The sequence below is a fragment of the Leuciscus leuciscus genome (assembly GCF_965113295.1).
Source record: "Leuciscus leuciscus genome assembly, chromosome: 4".
Taxonomy (NCBI): domain Eukaryota; kingdom Metazoa; phylum Chordata; class Actinopteri; order Cypriniformes; family Leuciscidae; genus Leuciscus; species Leuciscus leuciscus.
Genome location: NC_138728.1, coordinates 30044786 through 30067245, shown reverse-complemented (window position 1 = coordinate 30067245; position 22460 = coordinate 30044786). Strand labels below are relative to the sequence as shown.

At 40.1% G+C, this 22460-nt stretch overlaps 3 protein-coding genes across 7 annotated transcripts in view; 2 read left to right on the top strand and 1 right to left on the bottom strand.

The window, feature by feature from the left end:
* LOC309497667 (uncharacterized protein) overlaps positions 1-22460 on the top strand; it is a 44669-nt gene that overhangs the window by 11432 nt on the left and 10777 nt on the right. Inside the window, exons 1-2 of one of the 4 annotated variants that reach the window (XM_082167971.1) lie at positions 19631-19683; positions 20337-20465. The exons of 1 other annotated variant lie outside the window; for it this stretch is intronic. In XM_082167971.1, the coding sequence (XP_082024097.1) occupies positions 20381-20465 (85 nt within the window). In that variant the 5' untranslated portion in view covers positions 19631-19683; positions 20337-20380. 2 more of the 4 variants (XM_082167972.1, XM_082167974.1) reach the window with 2 other exon arrangements.
* LOC309496019 (putative nuclease HARBI1) lies at positions 459-3149 on the top strand. 2 transcript variants are annotated; one of them, XM_082165938.1, is made up of 5 exons: positions 459-791; positions 1320-1342; positions 1727-2560; positions 2646-2852; positions 2994-3149. In XM_082165938.1, the coding sequence occupies exons 1-4, from the start codon at positions 593-595 to the stop codon at positions 2847-2849; spliced, it is 1260 nt and encodes a 419-aa protein (XP_082022064.1). In that variant the 5' UTR covers positions 459-592; the 3' UTR covers positions 2850-2852; positions 2994-3149. The 2 variants fall into 2 exon arrangements, with proteins under 2 accessions (XP_082022064.1, XP_082022065.1); XM_082165939.1 differs by lacking the exon at positions 1320-1342 and having other exon boundaries at positions 657-791.
* LOC309496020 (uncharacterized protein) lies at positions 3331-5077 on the bottom strand. Its single transcript, XM_082165940.1, has 4 exons — positions 4922-5077; positions 4660-4753; positions 4242-4329; positions 3331-4157 (listed from the first exon to the last, which is right to left on the bottom strand). The coding sequence occupies exons 1-4, from the start codon at positions 4965-4967 to the stop codon at positions 3624-3626; spliced, it is 762 nt and encodes a 253-aa protein (XP_082022066.1). The 5' UTR covers positions 4968-5077; the 3' UTR covers positions 3331-3623.

Here is a 22460-nt window from a genome sequence, read left to right as displayed (position 1 = left end):
TTGTAAGAAAAACACAACCTCTGGCTCCCTATGTTCATTGTGCTGCCCACTGTGTTAACCTTATTACACAGAGGTCCTGTACTGCCTCAATATCTATCCGGAATTCACTGGATTGGGTCAATGAGTTGGGAGTGTTGTTTGGGCAGTCAGGGAAACTGAAGGACATATTTAAGGGAATTGCAAGGTCTGTGGAGGGTGAGGGTCCATGTCACACTATAAGACCTCTGTGTCCAACAAGGTGGACGGTCCACACTGTGCTAAACCAGTACAAGTGCATAATCAAAGCTTTGGCTGAGATGGCAGTGAGTGAGTCTGATGCGGCTAGTAAGGCACAGGGGCTGTATGAGACGTTTCAGCAGGGAAATGTTGTCCTTGGTCTTGTGTGTGCTTTGGAGATCACAGGGGAGTTGGAGGTTTTGAATATGTCCCTCCAGAGAAGAACACAGACCCTAGCTGTGTCCCAAAGTGAAGGCTGCGTCCTTCGAAGGACACGTCCTTCTAAGGACCCAGCCTACCCAGCCTTCCCAGCCGTAGAAGGACGCTCCGAGTCTAGCCTTCGTTGGATTGTAATTGCCACCAGGTGTTCCCCATTATGCTGTCGCCTAGCAACGCTGCGATAGGAGAGCTGCCATCATACAAGGCATCAATTACAAATAAAAATGGAGCAAGAGCAAGACTACATAATTTTATTTTTCTTATTTTATGTTTTACTGGAGGAGATGATGGGGATGTTTCATCCCAGGCGGCGCCGCCGGGTGATGTATCTCCGGCTTTGTCAAGACCGTGGCCAGGTAAAGTAAACTGGTTTGCTGCATCCTAATTCAGAAGTTGCGTCCTTAATTGCTGGAGTACACAAGTTGAGACTGTACTTGAGTCATGTTATGATAGGCTACTTATGAAAATACAAAATACACATAAAGCTGTTCAAATGTTTAGTTATAGGCTAAGTTACCTTACGAAGATGCGATTTTTATGTAGTTTTATTCTCTTGATCATGGTGATCTTATTCAGGCATGTTTCCAGCGTGCTTTGTTTTAACGCAGTCGAAGCATAAAACACAAAACAATAAATAAACACAGTGAAATATACTTCTTAAATAAATACAGTGAAATATACCTCCTTAATATATATAGGTAGGCTACTCCCGCTCGCCTTCGGATGCAGCCTTTTATATGGCATGATGCATCTGTATAGCAACATTTCCTTAAAATTGTGCTCGTTTCATTTTCAAATTAACCTGTGGTTGACTGTAAGCAAGTACATTCGTTAAGTATTCACATACAAATGTGAAGTAATGAGAGTTTTTTTCTCTTTCACAGGACAGCAACACTACAAAACCATGGTATTTTACAATATGATAACTTGTTCTATAGTAAACTATTCAACAGTAAATTAAAATATAACTACCTTCAACATATTCAGAATTAAAATGCAACATACACATAGCCAAGCAGTAATATGAATGTAACAAAATATCTAAAAACCCTGACAAACAGTTTTTTATGCAGAATACTTAACTGTTCTTTTACTCTTCATATCTTAAGTAAATTAAATACAAGTATGCAAGATAACACTTGTACATAAGTAAGGTTTTAAATATAACTACTAAAATTTCCCCAATGTGCCATTAATACTTACTAAAAGTATTTTAAGTATCACTATATCTTCCAACAATTACTTTGTCACAACTTTAAACAATCTCTCTTTGTTTGTTTCCCTAAATCAGACCACACCCCTGTACTGCAGGATAAACCTGAATGTCCCAGTGCTGGACGGGTTCTTTAATGACCGTGACACACGACCTGATTTTCGGCTGAGCAGGGAGGCCCTGAGAGTGCTGCTGGACCTGTTGAGAAGTGACCGGCAACACGGATGGGGTTCCACAATAGAGACCCTGGTATTTCTTTTCTGGCTGGCGTGTGGTACATCCTATAGGGTCGTCTCCAGAGCATTTGATATGCCTCGTTCCACTGTCCACCGCATTGTCCACCGGGTCGCTGAGGAGGTGGTGGCCATCCGCCACCAGGTCATTCGGTTCCCCAACACCCCAGAAGACCTGGAGGCAGTTTGCCGTGGCTTTGCAGGGCTGGCCAGACACAGAGCTTTCTTGAAAGCTGCTGGAGCAATCGACGGCTGCCATGTCCGCATCAAGCCTCCAAGCGGCCCTGATGGTCAATGCTACAGGAACAGGAAACTGTTCCCGTCCATCATCCTCCAGGCTCTTTGTGACCATCAGGGCCGCTTCATTGACACCTACGTGGGCTGGCCGGGGTCAGTGCATGACGCACGGGTGCTCCGGTACAGCCCACTGTACAGGAGGTCAATGTACCCTCCTCCAGGGCACTTCATCCTCGCAGACGGAGGGTACCCATGTCTCCAACACCCACTCCCCCTCATCACTCCCTACAAGAGGCCAGTACGAGGTGTGGGAGCCCAGCGCTTTAATCTCCATCATTCCAGGGCACGCTCCATTATAGAGCGTGCTTTTGGGATGATGAAGACCAGGTTCCGATCCATCTTCCTGAAAGCGCTGGAGGTGCACCACACCTTTGTACCTCATGTAAGTTAAATGAAAAATACATTTGCAAAAAACATAATTAACTTCTTTCTTCCAGACCATATCTTTTTTTTTTTTTTTTTTTTAGGTCATCACAGCCTGTGCCATCCTCCACAACATCTGCCTTGGGGTTGGTGACATCATGGCCCCGGAGGATGAGCATGAGGAGGATGAGCATGAGGATGAGGGGGAGCATGTTTTGGAGACGGTCAGTGGGGCTCCCTGGCGTGACCAGCTCTCTGCAGAGGTGTCTGCCCTGGAGGAGGTTCCCATTGACCATGATTACTGGTAACAGGCAAGTCAGAGAAGTTTAAAGCTATAATGGCCAAAACCAAAAATTTATTTACATAGAATGGGTTTACATGTTGAAATTTTTGATGCTTTGATTTGAGGATGAGAATTTATTTTATTCTTCCCTCTTTTTGAAATGATTCAGTGAGATGGCAGCCGTCGATTGAGTCAGCCCTGCAAACCTGTTGTTAGACAATGCAGTGGACAGTGGAAATTATGCAGTCAAACACTCTGGAGACCATCCTAGATGATGTCCCACCCACCGGCAGAGAGGCCTTACCAGCGTCTCTATTGTGGAGCCCACTGGGGTCCAGCGGCACCACCAGGGTCTCCCTGCTCAGCTGAAATCTTAATTTATGTACTGTTCATTTATGTACTGTTCATTTAAATTATGTTGTCAGATGATATTTAAGTTATGTTGTAAATGGTTATTTATTATTTATAAAACGTTATTTATCTATATAATTATTTATTTTTTCCAAATGTTATTATTGTATAAAATATTGCCTGTCATTAAAAAAAATAAGCAATGTCAAGAACGGTTCCTTTTTATTTCATATCCCAACACATCAAGTTACTTAAATAAACAGTGCACAGAAATGGAACAAAAGTAATGTTTATTATTCATTTTAAATAAACTGTACACAAGTTTGGAAAAAAATAGATAATTTAATATAACTTAGATTACAAAAATAAACTGTACAAAACTTAAGTTTCCTCTTTCCATTTAATTTAAATTAAAAATCCTCATTTATGTATACATTAAAAAAAAAAACTATTTCTCCACCATGCGCTCAAGAAGCGCAAACAGCCTGTCCATCCGGTCCCTGCTCTCTCGAGCTCTCCTCTCCTCTGCCTCCCTTTGCAGAGCCATGTCCTCTCTAATGAGGTCCAGCATCTCCTCCTCATAGTCCCGCTTTCTCCGTGCTCGTGGTGGTGCAGGTGCTTCTGCTGGTGCTACGGGTGCTGGTGGTGCGGGTGCTGCTGCTGCTGGTGGTGGTGCGGGTGCTGCTGCTGGTGGTGGTGCTGCGGGTGCTGGTGGTGCGGGTGCTGCTGCTGCTGGTGGTGGTGCGGGTGCTGCTGCTGGTGGTGGTGCTGGTGCTGCGGGTGCTGGTGCTGGCTCCTCCTCACTGTGGCCACCCACTGCTGAACTTGGCCCTGGTGTGTCCTCACGGATTGAGGCAATAAGGACAGGGGGATTGGTAGAATGCCTCTGCCCCAACACCTCATCCATGAGGACAAACCAGGGCCACGTTTCAGCAGTGGGTTTCCCACCCACTCCCTCTCCTGTCCCAGGATACTTGCAATCCTAAGGCAGAACAAATTAACCATGGCTTGTTAACAACAACAGCACAATATATTTCAGAAAAGATGTGTGTATTAACTTTCTTACTTTGTATTTTGTTTTTAAGTTGTCCCATTTTTTTTTTGCCTGCATGGGGGTTACCTTCGCCTGCAGGCCCATTTTCTCCAGAATTGCTCTAAAAAAGCAGAAAAGGGTACTTATGAAAAATTATAACACAGGGCTGCAAATTAAATATTAACATTAGTGCATTGTTAAAACTGAAAAAAGACACATCAGGACATGCATTCAAAATAGTTTAGAAATCATATTTCTGGATACTCAAATGTGGTTAAAACCTTTGTAAACATAACTTGCATGACAGCACTACAAAAACACATAAAAGTGAAAACCATTGCATCATCTACTGCTTTTCTTATTGTTGTGGGTTTTCTAGGGTGAATGATATTTATTATAATACACAAGTGAGACAGATTACTGCAAATTTTACAAGTAGGTGTTGTCTTACCTCCAAGCCACACTGGCGGAGTTTTTCACCCCGGTGAATAAATGGTCGTTTTCAGGCCGCAGTGTAATAAACTGAGCGGTCTGCTCCTTGCTCCCTGAAAATTATTAAAGTAATTAGCACAAGTTTTGCGTCTAACCACCTGACAAATAAAGCCACCCAATGGTAACAAATGAGTTAAGATGAAGTTTATAAGAAATAAAAACTTGTGGCTTTTGACTGTGGTTTCGCTAGCTATTTAAGTAAATGAAAACATAATACTTACATTTAAAAGTGAATTTTCCCTCACCGGCCGAACTCGAGGACGCCATTTTTTCAAATGAAAATGCTTTCGTCACCGGCGCGCAATGACTTATGGGGTAGGATAGGCCACTAAGGATCCGTTTTTGTATCCTTCCTTTCACGGGGAAAGAAGGGTGCATTTGGCGTCGCTTTTAGCCTTCATCGCGGCTCGATGACGCAACCGTCCTTCGAATACGGCCTTCGAGGATGCATAACTGAATTGGGACAGCCTTCATCGAGCCGCGGTGACGCAATCGGCCTTCAAATGCGACCTTCCAAGGATGCAGCCTTTGAATTGGGACGTCCTTCGTCGCGCCGCTGTGACGCAATCGGCCTTCAAATATGGCCATCCGGTCTTCAAATACGGCCTTCGAAGGACGCAGCCTTCACTTTGGGACACAGCTCCTAGATGGTATGCTTTCAGCTGTTGCCTGTGTTAAGGAAAGTTTCAGCAAAAAGAGAAACACAGAGAGTTTTCAGGCTCTTTGCACGAAAGCAACAAGGATGTGTGAGACACTCCATCTCACTCTTATTGCCTCTCCTCGTGTCCGTATCCCACCTCAGTGCTTCACAGGTAGTGCTCCTGCACATGTACATGTGTCCCCTTCTGACTACTACAGGACTGAATTCTACAAAGTTCTGGATGTTGCTGACATGCAGTTTAGAGAAAGATTTGAGCAGGAGGGAATGCAAATGTTAAGGCACCTGGAACAAGTTCTCTTAACTGGAAAGATACATGGTGTTGTCCAACAGTACCCAGAAATCAACCCAGACATCCTCAAAGTTCAGCTTGCATTGTTCAGAATGAAGTACAGCTTCCAGTCTAGAACTGAAATTGTTGCTGTTCTTCAAGGGATGACCCCAGAGGTCCGTGGTGTCTTTGACCAAGTCGAAACAGTTGCCCGACTCCTCCTAGTTGTGCCTGTGTCATCAGTAGAGTCAGAAAGGAGTTTCAGCAGCCTCTGAAGGCTGAAAACATGGCCCAAACCCACCTCAACAGTGTTGCTGTGTGCCATGTACATAAAGACAAGCTGGACAGGGTAAACAGAAAAAAGATTGTTGAACAGTTTGTCTCCTGTAAGGAGGGCAGAAAGAGCACTTTTGGTTCTTTTAAATGAGAGGTAGTTGGTCATATGTTCATTGGTCAGTTGGTGGTTGTTGTTGGTTGCATTTATATATATATATATATATATATATATATATATATATATATATATATATATATATATATACGTATATGAAGTGCCATCTGAAATTTTCTTCTAGAATGATCATTTTTATCAAGCTCGTATATTTAAGTTAAATAATTTCACTTAAATGGCAATGCAAATTACCTATTAATTGTCATTTAAGTGAAATTACTTCACTTAAATATTCAAGTTTTACAAAAATGATCATTCTAAAAGAAAATTTCAGATGGCACTTAGAGGCTTTTGCATCTTCATATATATATATATATATATGTTGTTTGTATAATATATGTTGTTTGTATATCTGGAGTTTGTAACAAAAATAATTTCCCCCTGTGATTATTAAAGTATTTCTGATTCTGATTCTTTAGCAAGTCTACTGTTGTGTATTTTCATAACAGAGTTTTGACTTATTTTCCGTGTGTTCCGAGTGTGTTTTTATACTTTTCTAGCATCACTCATTTAAATGGGAAGCTTTTTATATCTTGTATGTTATACCTTTTGTACCCTTCTGTCATTGTATTCATCGTTTTTATTGTTAATAAACAAACCACATCCATCCCCCGCACTTTTGAAAAGCTTGCTACGCCCCTGCTGTCCTGAATAAGACATTTTACATAAAATATGTTTGCACATAGTCCACAAGACAAAAAATTAAATAAAAAAATCTGAATTTATAAAATTAACCCCGTTCAAAAGTTTAAGTACCCCTGATTCTTAATACTATGGAGCCCCTAAAGGGACATGGTGATGGGAGAAAAAATACACCCCATTGTATTAAAATGAGTGAACAAAAATTAAGGTGAGATAAACCCCCTATTGCCCAAAGGGGGGGAATTCAGAAATTCTTTTCTGTTGAGAGGTTGAGAGGACACTTTTCTAATAGGAATGTGGTTGGGAACCCCTGTATTAAACTCAGGTTAACTTGTATTTCTCTTTTTTTGCCTTAGACCTGATGCAGTTGAAAGAAGAGAGTGAAGAACTGAATGAAATGGAAGAAAAAGATCAGTATGAGAAACATTGTGATTTCATAAATGGAGAAAAATCTTTAAGTTGCTCACGGAACGAAAAGGCTTCCTCACTAAAAAGAGGTCAAAAGACAGGAGCTAAAAGTAATTTCAAATGCCCTCAGTGTGGAAAGAGTTTTAGTAAACATGGATATATTAAAGTCCACATGAGAATTCACACTGGAGAGAAGCCTTACTCCTGCCAACAATGTGGGAAACGTTTCACTCAAAAAGGAAGCCTTAAAGTCCACATGATAATTCACACTAGAGAGGAGCCTTACAAGTGCAAACGGTGTGGAAAAGGTTTCACTGAAAACCAAAACCTTAAAGTCCACACGAGAATTCACACTACAGAGAGTCATTACAAGTGCAAACAGTGTGGAAAAAGTTTAGCTAAAAAAGGAACCCTTAAACTCCACATGAAAATTCACACTGGAGAGAAGTCTTACACATGCCAACAGTGTGGCAAAGAATTCCTTCGAAAGGGATGCCTTAAAAAGCACATGAAAATTCACACTGGAGAGAAGCCTTACACCTGCAAACTGTGTGAAAAGTGTTTTACACATAAACAAACCCTTGATTTCCACATGAAAACTCACACTGGAGAAAAGCCTTACCCCTGCAAACTGTGCAAGAGCAGCTTCTCACGAAAAGATAGTCTTAAGACTCACATGAGAATTCACACTGGAGAAAAGCCGTTTGTATGTGCTCAGTGTGGAAAGAATTTTAATCGTAAAGAAACACTTAATTCCCACATAAGAAGTCACACTGGAGAGAAGCCTTACACTTGCAAACTGTGTGGGAAGAGCTTCTCACAACAAGGAAACCTAAGGAGCCACATGAGAAGTCACACAGGAGATAAGCCATTCGTATGTGGTCAATGTGGGAAAAGTTTCTGCATTAAAGTAAACCTTAATATCCACATGAGGATTCACTCGAGAGAAACTGTTTAAATGTCATTAGTGTGGAATGAGTTTCAAAAAGAAATATGTATCTGTTAAATCTGTGTATATCTATGTTCACACTGCAAATGAATGTTGGCCAAATCTGATCGTCCACCTTATTGAATACTTGTTTTATTTGCATTATTATATTCTTTATACTTTGACTTTAGGCTTTTTATTTTCTTTCTCTTTTCTATAGTCAAGTATTAAACAATTTCAATTGTATGGCGACGTCACTCCATTCTTGAATATTGACACCTCAAAATCAAAATATTAGTTTTACTATGAAATGCCAAAATATGAATGAAAGATTGCACATAAAAGGAAATAAACTAAAGATAAATTATATAATGCATTGCAATGTTTATCATTTCATTTAGTGAGTGATTGCACAGATAAGCATATGTTGTCAATCTGAACTTGATCATGACTACTGTTGGGGCTGTAATGGGAAAATTTTGATTTTCATTGATTTACAGTATTGATTTTCATTTATTTTCAGTAGGACATTGAAATGACCTTTTGTTGGACTGTGCGTGGTCTGCCAACCTATAACTAATGTGTGTGTGTGTTTAAAAAACTGGGTAACAGGTGAAACGTCAGGAGGAGGCAGATTTAAAAGGGACCTCTGACCCCTCAGGGATCGTCAAATTTAGAACTTGTGAGTTTGTAAGAATAAACTCAGCAGGATTAGATCACTGGCAGAGAAACCTTCCCTTGTTTAGATAAGAGCCTGTAAGAGGAAGACATTGAAAGCAGTATAAAGACTGTTCTGCCCTCCTTCCTTCGTCGCACTTGTGTCACAGACTGTACCTTTGACTTCTGTGGGCTAGGAACTATACTCTCATTCCTGCGTAATAATCAAGAAACTTTGCTGCCGTACCATGAGTGCAGCAGGCGTAATGATATGACGCAGCGCATGCTGCTTGATAATAGGCTACTGAGCTGGGGACTATTATCAGGCGCTACGTCATATCATTACGCCTGCTGCACTCATGGTACGGCAGCAAAGTTTCTTGATTATTACGCAGGAATGAGAGTATAGTTCCTAGCCATATCAGCCTAGAAAATCGCAACTTTTCATTTTCCATTGGTCTTAGTACACGATGCAACTACAGAAGAGTCAAGTTTTAAATAGGAAAAATATCGAAACTCTTTGTTCATTTTTTTGAGAGAGATGCTAATGGTCTTGTCTGGTTCAATTCATTATGCTAAGCTATTCTAAAAGTGGTACCGCCAGACCCGGAGATCGGCTGAATGGATTCGAAAACGGTAAAACTCAACTGTTTAACTCTGGGGGAGTTGTAAAATGAGCCTATTTCCAAAAAAAGTGGAGTATCCCTTTAAACTCAGTTAACAACACACTGCCAGTGCCAAAATTCAAAATGTGTTTTAATATTTTTAACATATGATACAGTTTAGCAACCTCACACGACGAGTGCTGTTTTCTAGTACCATCACGACTGAAAATGTGACATTGCTTTTGATACAACAGTTCAATAAACAGTTCAAATTAAGTTACTTACATTTTAGACACAATATTGACTGTTTTTGTTCTGTTTCAGCAGCAAAAATAGTTCCAAACAAATATCACAGCATAACCGTAACGCATCTCACAGCAACACTTAACCGTGTTTCATTACTGAATGATTCAGCGTTTTGAACGAATTGGCTGAGTCAAAGATTCAATGTCCCATTCATAAACATGTCTCATTCTTGAATGAATCAGTTGTTTGAACGAATTGTTTGAATGAATGAATGACTCAATGACTCGCTCATTAAGACGGTCGCCTGACGCCTCCTACTGGCGGTTTACTTTCATGTTTAAAAGTATCATTCTTTCCAACGTTTCTTATTTGTATATTCAAAAATATTTTAAACGATCTCATATTCATAACATTATTTAATGCAGTTGTACATTTTCAGTGTAAATGATTTAATTTGATCAGCCCTTCCTAGGGTAACAACAGCCCTATTATCTTATTAGGCTATTCCAATTTAATCTATTGATAAAATTTAAAACTAAAGATGAAGCATACATTGAATAAGATTTGGGGGGTGGGGGGTGGCCCTTTAAAGGTGCAGATATGACAATATGCAGATTTAAATATATCAGAGCTGATTTAACACAGATGAGGATATTTCTTCAGAATAAATTATATTTACAGCACACACACACCAAAAACATTCCGGACAAGCAACTTTTTTACTCGGACAAGTGAATGACACATTTACTTGTCCAGAGGACAAGCACATGAAAAGGCTTAATGTCGAGCCCTGAGTGAGTCGGAGTTGATAGCAATGACAAAGTGTCAAGGTTATTATTCACCTTATTAGGGCTAAGGGCTATGGTTAGGATAACTACACTACAAAATAACTACAGGACACTACAAAAAAAACATAATTGACAATGACAATACTTAATGATAACAAATAAACATTAGTGTACCTAATAGTGTCACACTTATACCTTATAGTAAGTAGTAAGTGGTGCTTTACATACCCCGCCCACCCCACCACACCCCCCAAAAAAGGGCTGCTGCTTGATGTCGTGATGGTAGTAAAAAATATTGTGGAGGTGGTAAAAAAGGTAGTAAAAGGTAGTAAATTCATCTCTATGATTCCTGCATATACCCTGGAAATGTCTCTTACACAGTGATTGGTTGTTTAATGAATATCTTTTGCCACAACAGGGCTCATCTTTTAAAATCTGGATGCTGGTTTCAGGGACAAAGTTGCTCATCCCTGATTTACACAATGCAGATTGCAGCTTAAAAAAGGGCCACCATCTCCACAAACACAAAGTTTAGTTTTTTGTGTTTGTGTGGTTGATGACACATTTGTCCCTGGTGGGACAGGGGTTGTACACAGCAGAATCTCCAGTGATAAATTAACACTGCACAGTGTTTATATAATCCACACTCAAGAGTGTTAAAAAGTAACATTGAGCAGTGTTAAAGTTAATGAGATAATTAAGCGATAATTGACCATTAGTGAACACACTTGCTGTAAACAAACAGAATCACTAAAAGAAGGGGAATTTTGCTGTTTTATTTATTTATTTAATTTGAGACAGGTGTGTTCTATTAGGGTTGGAACTAAAGTCTGCTGGACACTGGCCATTCAAAACTGGAAATGAAGAGCCATGACTGACTGTATCAGATTATCCAAAAGACAGGGTACTTGATCAGTGAGATTCCTTAGCAGATTCAAAAACGCAAGCCAAGTAATAAAGGTGCACAATCCCATAGCTGAGGAGAACTCAGCAGATGTCTGTATAGTTATAGAGCAGGGGTATCCAACTAAAATTTAAAGAGGTCCAGTTAGAGAAAAAAAATTGATCAAAGGTCTGGAAGATCATAATGTCTAACTATTTAGTGTGATATATATTTAAGTAGCCAAGTAGCCTAGTAGTTGTATCAACATCTGCATGTAATCAATACCTGACTGTCGAATCAAGGGCTGCATTTCAAAATAAGAGAAAATAAATAAAATGTGAAAATTGTGAATTTTTTCAAATGCTTAACTTCAGAAAATAAAATAAAGGGAGTTTTAAATTTCCCCTTTTCTGTTTCACATCTTGACTCAACAGTCTCAACCAATTTGAGACTACTTATTTTCTGTGATCTCACTTCAGATTTGAGTAGGTATGTTTGTTCATAACCTTTATGTTTTGCCTCATAATGGCGTTTCACATTGCAACTTTTAATAAGTGCCATGCTTTCTGAACATATGAGACACACTGGTTTAGTGCTCCCAATGGGAAGTATGAACAGAAATAAATCTCTGTCCAATGAAATGCTCTATTTTCGCCGTCCACTTTTCTTTTTTTGGAGAGCGCCATTTGTACCTTATTTTTATCTCCCTTTCTCCATCTCACTTTCGCAGTGCTGTCCATATGGACCAGTACGTGCTTGCCTCGTAGAGGCGATCTGAGGCGGCTCAGCGCAAGACGTACTGCTAGTATCTCGATGCAGTTGATGTGCCAATGCAGTTGAACTTGGGGGGATGTCAGACAAAGGGAATCGCATAGCCAGTCTGATGGTCTGAACGAGCAAGTGAGATGTGCTGGGAGTGCTAGCTAGGCCCCCAGAGACCATAAAAGCAGGACCAGAGGAACCAGACGTTCCTGCAGTGGGGCAGCGAGGCAGAATGCAGGGACCCAACTCGGGGTCTGAGTGTGCAGTGCAACACTTACCTGGTTCCAGTGTTGGGCAGAGGGTATACGAGGAGCAGGGGCGTTTCTAGGTTTTAAAAACATCAGGGGCTGAGCCCAAAACATCAGGGGCTGGGGATGGGTAACAAGATAACATGATTCGATACAGAGAATAATGTATATTGTAGGCTTATATGCAGGGGGCACACTGGTTCATAAATTCAGCCCTGGCAATGTAGCCACACCAGCCCACATTACCACACAGACACGCGCATTAAAATGTGAGGTAGTTAGGGGGGTTCTGGGGCATGGTCCCACGAGAAAATTTGGATTTCTCTGACCTACATATGTGAATTTTAAGGTGTTTGAAGGCCAAAAACTTTTTGGATGACAATAGCTTTAAAAGCATGTCAGTGGGCAGTAGCATAAATTACTTGTCAAGCAGATAACAGATTCTTAAACATGAGAATGAGGATAAATGTTGAAATGAATGATACACACCATAAAATGGAAATGCAGAATGTTTCTGCTTATTGTTGACAATACACAACCACATATTCCAAACAGGAATGGCCTTAAATGAGAAATCTTTCAAAGATTATTTTGCATAGATGTTACATTTCAATCAAACACCAGTGCAATCTTTTTGTGTCCAGAGGCTAATGAACATTAAAGATTGGTTTCAGCAACTTGTTTCTTTCTTGAGTTAATCAATGTTTTTGGACTAATCAGTTCAATTGACCTTTCGCCGGCCCCTCCCCCAAAACGGCCATTGTCCAATCACACATCATAGCAACCGTTACTATGTGAGCAGGTCCGACAAACATTATCAAGATGGTGAAGCGTGCGCCCATGGCGTTTGTAAATCGGACACTAGAGACCCCGAGAGATTGTCTGGAGGAGTTGTGTTCTTTCCATTCCCAAAGCCAAAAACACAAACAGTGTGGACGGCCCCACTCCCAGTTAAATGTGTTTAACATTACGAAGCATAAACGTCTGCTGGCTGTGGTATCGATGGCTAACGTTACTTAATTATTATTTTATTTTTTTCTGATCTGAAAAACTATCCTATCTGTAACTCAAAAAAACATAATATTGTCTGAACCGCGATTTTTATGATCCGTTGCCCCACTAATAAATATTATGGTCTCAACCGCGATTTTTGTGATCCGTTGCCCCCCTAATAAATATTATGGTAAGTGCATTATGAAAGACAATCAAGGAAAGTTATTTAGATGCAAATTAAAGCTATGTCTGGTTAAACAGTTATTGTGTGATTTCGTTTATTGTGCTTTGTCAACTTGAAGCATGAATTTGAGAAAGAAAATCATTTTTGGAAGAAAATGCACCACATACATACTTTTGTCAATGAAGTTATAGCTAAAAGATTGTAAAAGCTTTCATTTCTCCCTGCCTAATTGTAGTTGAAAAGTCAAATTAAGCTTGATTAATGATATAGTGACTGATCAAATAAACTACAGCATCGGGAATATAACTCCCATGTGTTTTGCAGCATTTAAAATTTCAGTCATTGTGTTATGCGAAAAAACACACATACGAAATTATTGCTGACAGCACTTTTATTTTCAGAGAGTTTTTTCTTTCACACAAAAACACAACAGTAACGTTAAGTGTCTTTCAATGTTTTTAAACACTTGATTCCTCGTTCTTTGTCATTTCACAAATGATGTGTGAACACCGGTAAGCATTAGCCTCGATAGAGACGTAGATAGTAGTCGTGTCTCCTTCATTGCGTATTTTTATATTTTGAATATATCCCTCCACTGCACTCTGTAACCCCTTTTGCCTCGATCTGGAGGATATCGCGGAGGTATTGCTCCAAAAATGGTCACTGACACGCACGGGTATACCTCTTTCCGTCATGGCAATCTGTCGCGCTGGTCGTGTTTGACCATTTGTTTGTCGGACGTAGCAACAGTAACTAAGGGGGGTGGGGCTCGGCGAAAGGTCAATTGTTCATTCATAAAGACAGTCAATTGTCGCCACCTACTGGCTTAATGATGCAAGTTGCGCAAACACAGACAAGCGGAGATACAAACGGTGAAAAGGCTGATACTGGTGAAATATTCCAACACATTTGAGGACCATATATATGGTCCTCGAATGTGTTGGAATATTTATATTTATAAACTTATATACTTATACATTTCATAAATATATATTTATACTTATATTTTGCTTATAGTTTCTGTAATTAGCAAAGAACATCTGTGTTAAATAGGAATACATTGTAATAATGTTAATCAAGCTGACTAAATCACACGACTGTGCAGCAGTTCACACTCACAATAAAAATACAATATAATTTAAAACAAAGACAAGCTCATTATACAAAGGAAATAATATTACAGATCTAGACAAATTGGGTTGCTTATAGTTAAAAGAATGTAATGAACGATCATTTAGGCTAGATGTATTTTTCATGACACGAGACAGTTTTGATGACTTTGCAATATTGATAAAATGTTAGAATATTAATAATGAAAAATGAGTAGGACTACGCCAAAATGTGTAACATGTATGTAGCCTACAAAGGAATACAAAAGCCCCGACATAGAGTTTTGACGCAGCTTCTCCCTTTTGGTTATTTCAATACTTAATTGACGACAGAACACAACGTTACATGCTCGTAGTTTCTTTTGCGTGATACAGGGCGCGCCGCATTTGCGCGTGATATTGAGGAGTACGCGCTGCGAGCACACGGCTGATACAACAGGAAAGTTCGTTTTTCTGAGTTTTACTGACATATAGCTTGACAACATCTGGTCTGACAGAGGACTGTGCGGCGGTGCTGACTGTGTTATTTATAAAAAAATGTAATTGCTGTGAGATTGTTTGCGCAAATCCTAGAGATATTCTAGGATAGGCTGAAATCACTCACGTGGTGCGTCTGCAGTGTCTCTTTGTGAGACAGATTTCAACAATCACCAGTCAGAGACAGCAGCAAAGCTAAAGCACAATGAAATAAGGCAACTTATGATTTCGGGGGTTTACATAGGCTATTGTCTGGATTCATATTTGTCAGTCAACTTTTCAAAAAACATTCAGGGCTACACTCAAAACATTCGGGGCTGAAGCCCCGGCAAAATCGGCTGACGCCGCCTCTGATGAGGATGCTTCCTCGCGTCCTCAAAATGCATGCTGCTGCTTGCTGGCGATAGGAGAGGGACCTGAGGGTGGCAAGGCATAGCGACGCGCACCACCAACCACGCCCTCTTGAGACCCAGAGATAGAGGAAACTGCTCTTTTATTGAGAATTTGAAACAAATAAAACTGAACACAGGATTCTCCACCTAGTTCTCCTCTGGGGAGGGAGTGATACGGTCACCATCTCCTGAAGAGCTGCTCCCTCCATCTCTGGGGTCGCCTGTTTCAGGGCCGCTGGCTCTTGCGCGTACCGTCTGGTTTGGGATGGCTTTCATCCAACCGGCTCCCACGCTGTGGCCTGGGTGGAGGCTACTGTTGAGGATGAGTGGGAGCGGAGGCAGCCGCAGGGGGACTGCAGCCAGTGGAAGGCTGGAAGCAGCAGCTGGCTGCGCCAAGGCAGGCCGGTTTGATCGCCTCTGTCTGCTTTTGTGCAGCTGAGAACTGCTGGGCAAAGATCCTAACCTTGTCGCAGAAAAGGCCGGCCTGGGAGATAGAGTCAAAAAAACGATACTTGTCGGCCTCCCGAGTATCCGCTAGGTTCAGCCAGTGATGGCATTCCTGGACCACTAGTGTTGACATCATCTGGCGCAGTGACTTTAATCACACGAAGGGCGAGGTCCGTCGCTGTGTGCAGCTCCTGCAGAAGCCCTGGGTCAGCACTACCCTCTTGCAACTCCTTAAATGAGACATAACAAACACAGTTTCTGTGTTCTCATGGTAATCTTGAGTACCTATAGAGTAGTACTGCATCCTTCATATCTCCAAAGAGTCTTTAGTTTTATCAGATTTATAAAAGACATACGCTGTACCGATTCTTTTCGAAAAAGCTGGACTCCTGGAGGCATGCTGTGGGTGGAGCTAAAGAGTTTTTTTTATCCCTGGATAACACGCTGGAACTGCTTCATCTTTTAGTTTCAAATGATCTGCAAAATAAGCGTTGAACTAGTTTATAAAACCTTTGTCACTGAAATGCCGGGAACAAACCAACTGTTCCCTTAACGCTGGGTTCTTTGGGAAGGTGAACAAGGTTATCTTTCCCTCACAACCAAAAACCCAATTATTTGGTGACATTGTTGATTTCATGGTCTAGAAGTAAAATGTCAGCGCTGCCGACGGCGTACGGACCGTAACCTGAACGAAGCATGTTGATGGGCGTTGCTCTTGCTCTGGTTGATGTGTGCACGCGCTCTTCCAGGAGAAGTGCCCATACAAGGAATTCTGCCCTTTATGACATCACACATCATAATGTTCTCCATAGATCATTTTTATTTTATTTTATGAAAACTTATAATCCCTTAAAGACATACCTACTTACTGTATAACTACTGTAACAATCCGAGGTTGTTGTGTGCATCAGATGCCATGTCACTTAATGTTAATAACATAGTTGCAGTTAGGTTTCGTTTACACTGTCAGTGAAATGTGACCCAATTCAGATTTTTTGCTCATATTTGACACATATCATATGTGTTCTATGACCATGTAAACAGGAAAAAAACGCCTGCATTCGGATATTTCGAGATCAGTTTCAGGCCTCATTCATGTGGAAATAAATCAGATATAAATCAGATATGTGCCAATGCGACTGTCATGTAAATAGGCAGATCGGATTTTCAGAGGCATTAGGCTATCTCCGTGGTTTAATGATGAGAGCAACCCTGACGCACATCTGCAAAGGGATGGAATGGCCCGACGAAACGTGTTGTCGTAGGAGAGGAATGTGGACAAACGTTGACACAACATATCAAAGGTGCTCATCCTAACATTTTAGACCCACTGCTCCTCGTTAAAGCCAATATTTAAACAGAATATGCTCCCGCCAGTCCTGAGATCTCTCTTGCACACAATAACTGAAGCATATGTGCAGGCTGCAATGATGGCACTTTTTGTCCTTCTCCGCCTCAAAGTCATGGTGATGTTTGGCGAACTTTGCATATATCGCAGAGCTAGCATCAAGCATATTTCACGTTTGTCCATCTGTGCAAGAGAATTTAACCCTTTAAGCATGCGCAATGTTTCAGATGGTATGGCAAGTGTAAACACATGAATCGGATATGGGTCACAGTTGAAAGAACGTGAAACGGACAGTCAAAAAAATCGGATAAAGGTAACAAATCAGAATTGGGTATCAAGACCTGCAGTGTCAGAATAATAACAATTTAACTTTTTAAATGTATTAATTTAAACAAATTATTCGGTTATGATTTTTACCACTCTCTGCGCCTCCCCTGGCATGCTCTGGCGCCCCCCTGGGGAAGTGCGCCCCACACTTTGAAAACCCCTGATGTAGATACATATATTGAAACATTTTCAAAGTTTTCGTGCTTTTTCCTTCATAGAAATCGGATCTCAATATAAAGCTCCTTTTCTTTCTTGAATGATGTAAAGCAGCGTTTTTTTACAGGAGAACGTACATTTGTGAACATGGAATTTTGCCATTTGAAGAATAAAATGTCCTGACTGTCCTTGTCTCTACAGTTCTCCAAAAGACCAAATAATAATAACAGTACAATAATAATTTCCATAACAGGTTATTAACAACACAAATTGGCCATAGCCCATGCAGCGTACTTTTGGTGTAACTTTTGGTTGTTTTTTACATCACAGGGAGGGGGATTTGACTTAAAGGGGTGGTTCAGGATTTTCGACATCGGACCTCATTTTCAAGTGAGCCTGGTTGTTATTCATCAGTGGAGACAGTTTTCAAAAAAAATCATCCAGTCCTTACTTTTGGATAGTTCGCCGGTGCTAGGCTAGCGCGAGTCAACGGTGCACGTTAGCCTGCCATTAAAAACAGTTTTACCCACTCCACAGTGCACCAAAAGCAAAAAAATTATAACGCCAGACTATCTATGTAAATGTCTGTTGAGAGAATAATATTAGAAATCAAACTACTCTTGCATCTCAGGCAAAAGTCTCATCATCATCGGCAGGTAAATACACTTGCGTGATTGTTATGTGGACCGGCTCTCTCGGTTTCCTAGGTAACCAAATATAACTCAGCCGCTGCTGTAGACTGCTTATAAATACAGGGAACAAATTATAACTAATGCAATGTGATGAAAGTTTGATTTCTAACATTATTCTCTCAACAGACATTTACATCGATAGTATGGCGTTATAATTTATTTGCTTTTGGTGTACTGTGGAGTGGGTAAAACTGTTTTTAATGGCAGGCTAACGTGCACCGTTGACTCGCGCTAGCCTAGCACCGGCGAACTATCCAAAAGTAAGGACTGGATACATTTTTTTGAAAACTGTCTCCACTGATGAATAACAACCAGGCTCACTTGAAAATGAGGTCCGATGTCGAGGTCCGAAAATCCTGAACCACCCCTTTAATGAGCATACCCGGTCAAAAAAGTCACCGCTTGCCACTGATATATATATATATATATATATATATATATATAACTGATCCATTCACTGTTCTGGATGAGAGCCAAGTGCTTCTATAACAAGTTTTTAATATTTTTTGTGAATATAAATATTTAAATATCAAAGTAACTCCCACTCATTCTGAAAGACTTAAGAGTTATTTACTTGCCATATCTCTGCCATTTTATGATTGTTGCATACTTGCGTCTTGTGAAATAAATCGCTTGTTTTGAGTCCTCTAACATCCTCCTGTCTGAGTCTCTAACAATTGTAGTCACACGTTTATTTCAATAAAAATTCCAAATTCTAAAAAAGAATCTCTGTTGCAGTCACAGCTATGTCTATTTGTGTGTGAGAGTGAGCATGTTTTTTCCAAATTGCATTTGTGCTCTAGTAACCAGGCCTTAGTTTTTGTGCGGAAATTTTCTGATTTTCAGATACTTGAAAAAAGTGTGACAAAATGTACTGAGCATTGATGAATTGATTGAACATTGATTTTATTTGTGGAAAACTGCAGAGCTTTCTGTGGAGTTCAGAATTTGTAAATTGTGTCTGTTCCTTCATTAAATTTGAATCACTCTACATTGGCAGCAACTTAAATGACTCTTGACATCTGAGACTTGAGTTGCTATTTGAGATCTGTGAAATTGTTGATTTTTAATTAGACTGAACTAGATTAATAATTATTTTGTATTGAATTACATTTATATTTCTACTGATTCTTTGAAGATCATATTTCCTTTTTTCCATCACATTATGGACAACAATCATTTAAATAGGTATTTCACCAATTATTGACCATAGGCTCTTTAGGACTACCTTTAGGACTTTTATTTTAGTTTGGCGATATGACGTCATAAGACTGCGCTGTGCTCCTGTCTCTGTTGTGATTCGGCTGAAAGGTTTGTAATTTTAAACGTTTTAAAGTATTTAAATCAATGCAAGCCTTCCAGGCAATTTTACAGTTTTTGCAAACGATGTAAAAATGATGAATTATTATTGAAAGTAACATTTGAATGATTTATCTACATTAATGCTCATCCACACATCAGTAACAGAAAAGGTGCGTCTCATTTCGCTCCCTATATCGTAAGTAAGTTTATTGTAAAAACGATTTCGGTCACTGGCGAGTGCAGATGGAGAAATTGAGTTTTTGAAACCCCGAGTCAATCGAATCAAATGTTTAGCGAAATGATTCAGTGATTCGAATCACCGCACGCTGATCAAAACAGTGTTGATGCAAGGAGAACATAAACATGTAATGACAACTTTAACAAACCAATTTGTATGAATGTCTCTAGAATCTACAAGTCAGTAAATACCACGTGTAAATCCTAAATGCCTTAATAATAAGAGTCTGTTTAGTGTGTGTTCTTGTAATAACTTCATTTTTTATTGTTTGTCTAATCAGGTAATTTAAGTCCATTAACTCTCACTCTGACTGACTCTCTTAACACTGAACTAGAGCTGATTGAGACGCACGCACCCAGACATTTTGTTTGGATTTATTATTCCTTTCTGTTAACTATTCTCATCTTATTGTCTAAACACACAGAAAAACTGAGACACTATTGTAAATAGTGACACACTATTATAAAGATGGCGTTTATTAAAGAGGAGAGTGAAGACATGACGATTGAAGAAACATTCAGAGTGAAAAAAGAAGATACTGAGGAACAAACAGGTTGGTTTCATTCTCAAAGCTTAACTCAGTCATTTGATCCTTATTAAAATGTCCAGCTCTACAGAAATGAATAATATTTTTGAAGAATGTCATATTAGTGTGTAACATTAAACCCAATGGGCCCATCATACACCTAGCGTAATGTGGCACCAGGTGCGACGCAAGTGTTTTTTGCTAGTTTCAGCCCGACACAGTTAGCATTTTCACATCCTGTGCCACGTTGTTTAAATAGCAAATGCATTTGCGCCCATCTGTCTGAAAACGAGGTGTGTTCAGGTGCATTGTTGGCGCGTTGCTATTCTGAGGCAACTGAAATAGACTGAGCCATTGACCAACTGAAACCTGGCCTAAAGTCAATGGCGCAGTATTCTTTTTATTACTGTTTGTGTTTAAAGATCGTGTTAGTAATATGCGCCTATAGGCGGATGCACAACGCACGTACACTCATCTTATTACAAACACAGGGACGTGCAGCAGCACACAAACATTCCAAATATTAAAAATAAAAGGATTACAATGTAAAAGATTATTATTGTGTACATAAGTATATGGTGGAATCTGGCTTTTCCCGTAGGTGGTCTGCTTGCGCGCTTTAACCTCGCGCACGAGCAGATCCGTTTCCTTGCTAGAGAAGCGTTCAGTCTTTACGCTTGCAAATTCCGCCATGTAAATAGCGAATGGCGCGAGCGCAACTGGCTTTTAAAGGGAATGGGAAATGAGACTCTGATTAGTTTATTGCACGTTACTCCCAAAACACACCCATTACTCATTAAAGGGATACTAAAGGGAAAATTCTGTCATCATATACTCACCCTCATGATGTTTCAAACCTGTATGAATTTCTTTCTTCTGCTGAACAGAAAGGAAGATATTTAGAAGAATATCAGTAACCAGACAGTTTCTGGTACCACTGACTTCCATAGTATATATTTTTTCCTACTATGGAAGTCAATGGTACCAGAAACTGTCTGGTTACTGACATTCTTCTAAATATCTTCCTAATTCATACAGGTTTGAAACAACATGAGGGTGAGTATATGATGACAGAATTTTCATTTTAAAGTGGAGTATCCCTTAAAGAGAATAGGGAAAACTCTTTTAGACCATGCGCGCCGACCATTTTTCCCATCATTAAAGGGTAACTAAACCCTAAACCAACTTTTTTTAGTAAATGATCTGTAAGAATGGGGCTTTATTAGTGCTGTTCATTGATTTCGAGTAACTTTTTTGACATTTGGGTATAAAGTGTTTTAATTCTACAATATATGGTGTAAAAACGTCTGAGTGCTGCCCTCTTCAGGTTGAACGGTGGCTACTGCAGTTGAATTTTCCTATTGGATGTTAGCGGTACTACGTGACGTAAGCGGTACTATGTGACGTAAGCAGGTTCCAGCTCACCACGCCCTTGGTATGATGAGCTAGCGTAGATTTATCACAGGTCAGAGTTGCTGGTTGCAACAGCACTGTTGGACTGCATAGCTTTCCAGCAGACTTGTAAATTAGGTGACAGTGGTTGCATGCACTTGGCCTGGAAGACCGTGAGTGTGAAACCTGCATTTTACGCGGAATTGCTCTTGAAACGCAATAGAGGTGGAAATGGGCTTCTCCACACAGCTCACACTGAAAAACGACGCAGTGCCAAACGCTGCTCCTCCTTCATGGACTCCACCACCACAGCGGCGTCTTGATGTGAGTGATCATATATATTTTAATTACAATTTATGGTTAGGCTAAGTTAATCCTCTGGGGTCGACAAACGCGTCGGCGCATTTTGCTCGATTTTTTCACATAGCGGCAAAATATGAATATGCCTACAGAGAGCGCGCGCTATTGACATCAACTCGATAAAGCTCATCAGATGCATGTACTTTACGTCGTCTTGCGACCCTGTGAGTCACTCTCCATTTTAGAGAATCTGACAGCAGGTCTCAGGTGCACTGTTATTTTATAACAAACTAACAATAGATGTCTTCAAACTGTTTAAACATTTGTTAG

Excerpts from the sequence above, each read along its gene's own strand:
- LOC309496020 (XM_082165940.1), bottom strand. The coding sequence starts at position 4,967 with ATGGCGTCCTCGAGTTCGGCCGGTGAGGGAAAATTCACTTTTAAAT. Across the intron at positions 4,754-4,921 it reads GGGAAAATTCACTTTTAAAT|GGAGCAAGGAGCAGACCGCT; the intron begins GTAAGTATTATG and ends AATAATTTTCAG. Across the intron at positions 4,158-4,241 it reads ACTTAAAAACAAAATACAAA|GATTGCAAGTATCCTGGGAC; the intron begins GTAAGAAAGTTA and ends GTTCTGCCTTAG.
- LOC309496019 (XM_082165938.1), top strand. The coding sequence starts at position 593 with ATGCTGTCGCCTAGCAACGCTGCGATAGGAGAGCTGCCATCATACAAG. Across the intron at positions 1,343-1,726 it reads AGCAACACTACAAAACCATG|ACCACACCCCTGTACTGCAG; the intron begins GTATTTTACAAT and ends TCCCTAAATCAG. Across the intron at positions 2,561-2,645 it reads ACCACACCTTTGTACCTCAT|GTCATCACAGCCTGTGCCAT; the intron begins GTAAGTTAAATG and ends TTTTTTTTTTAG.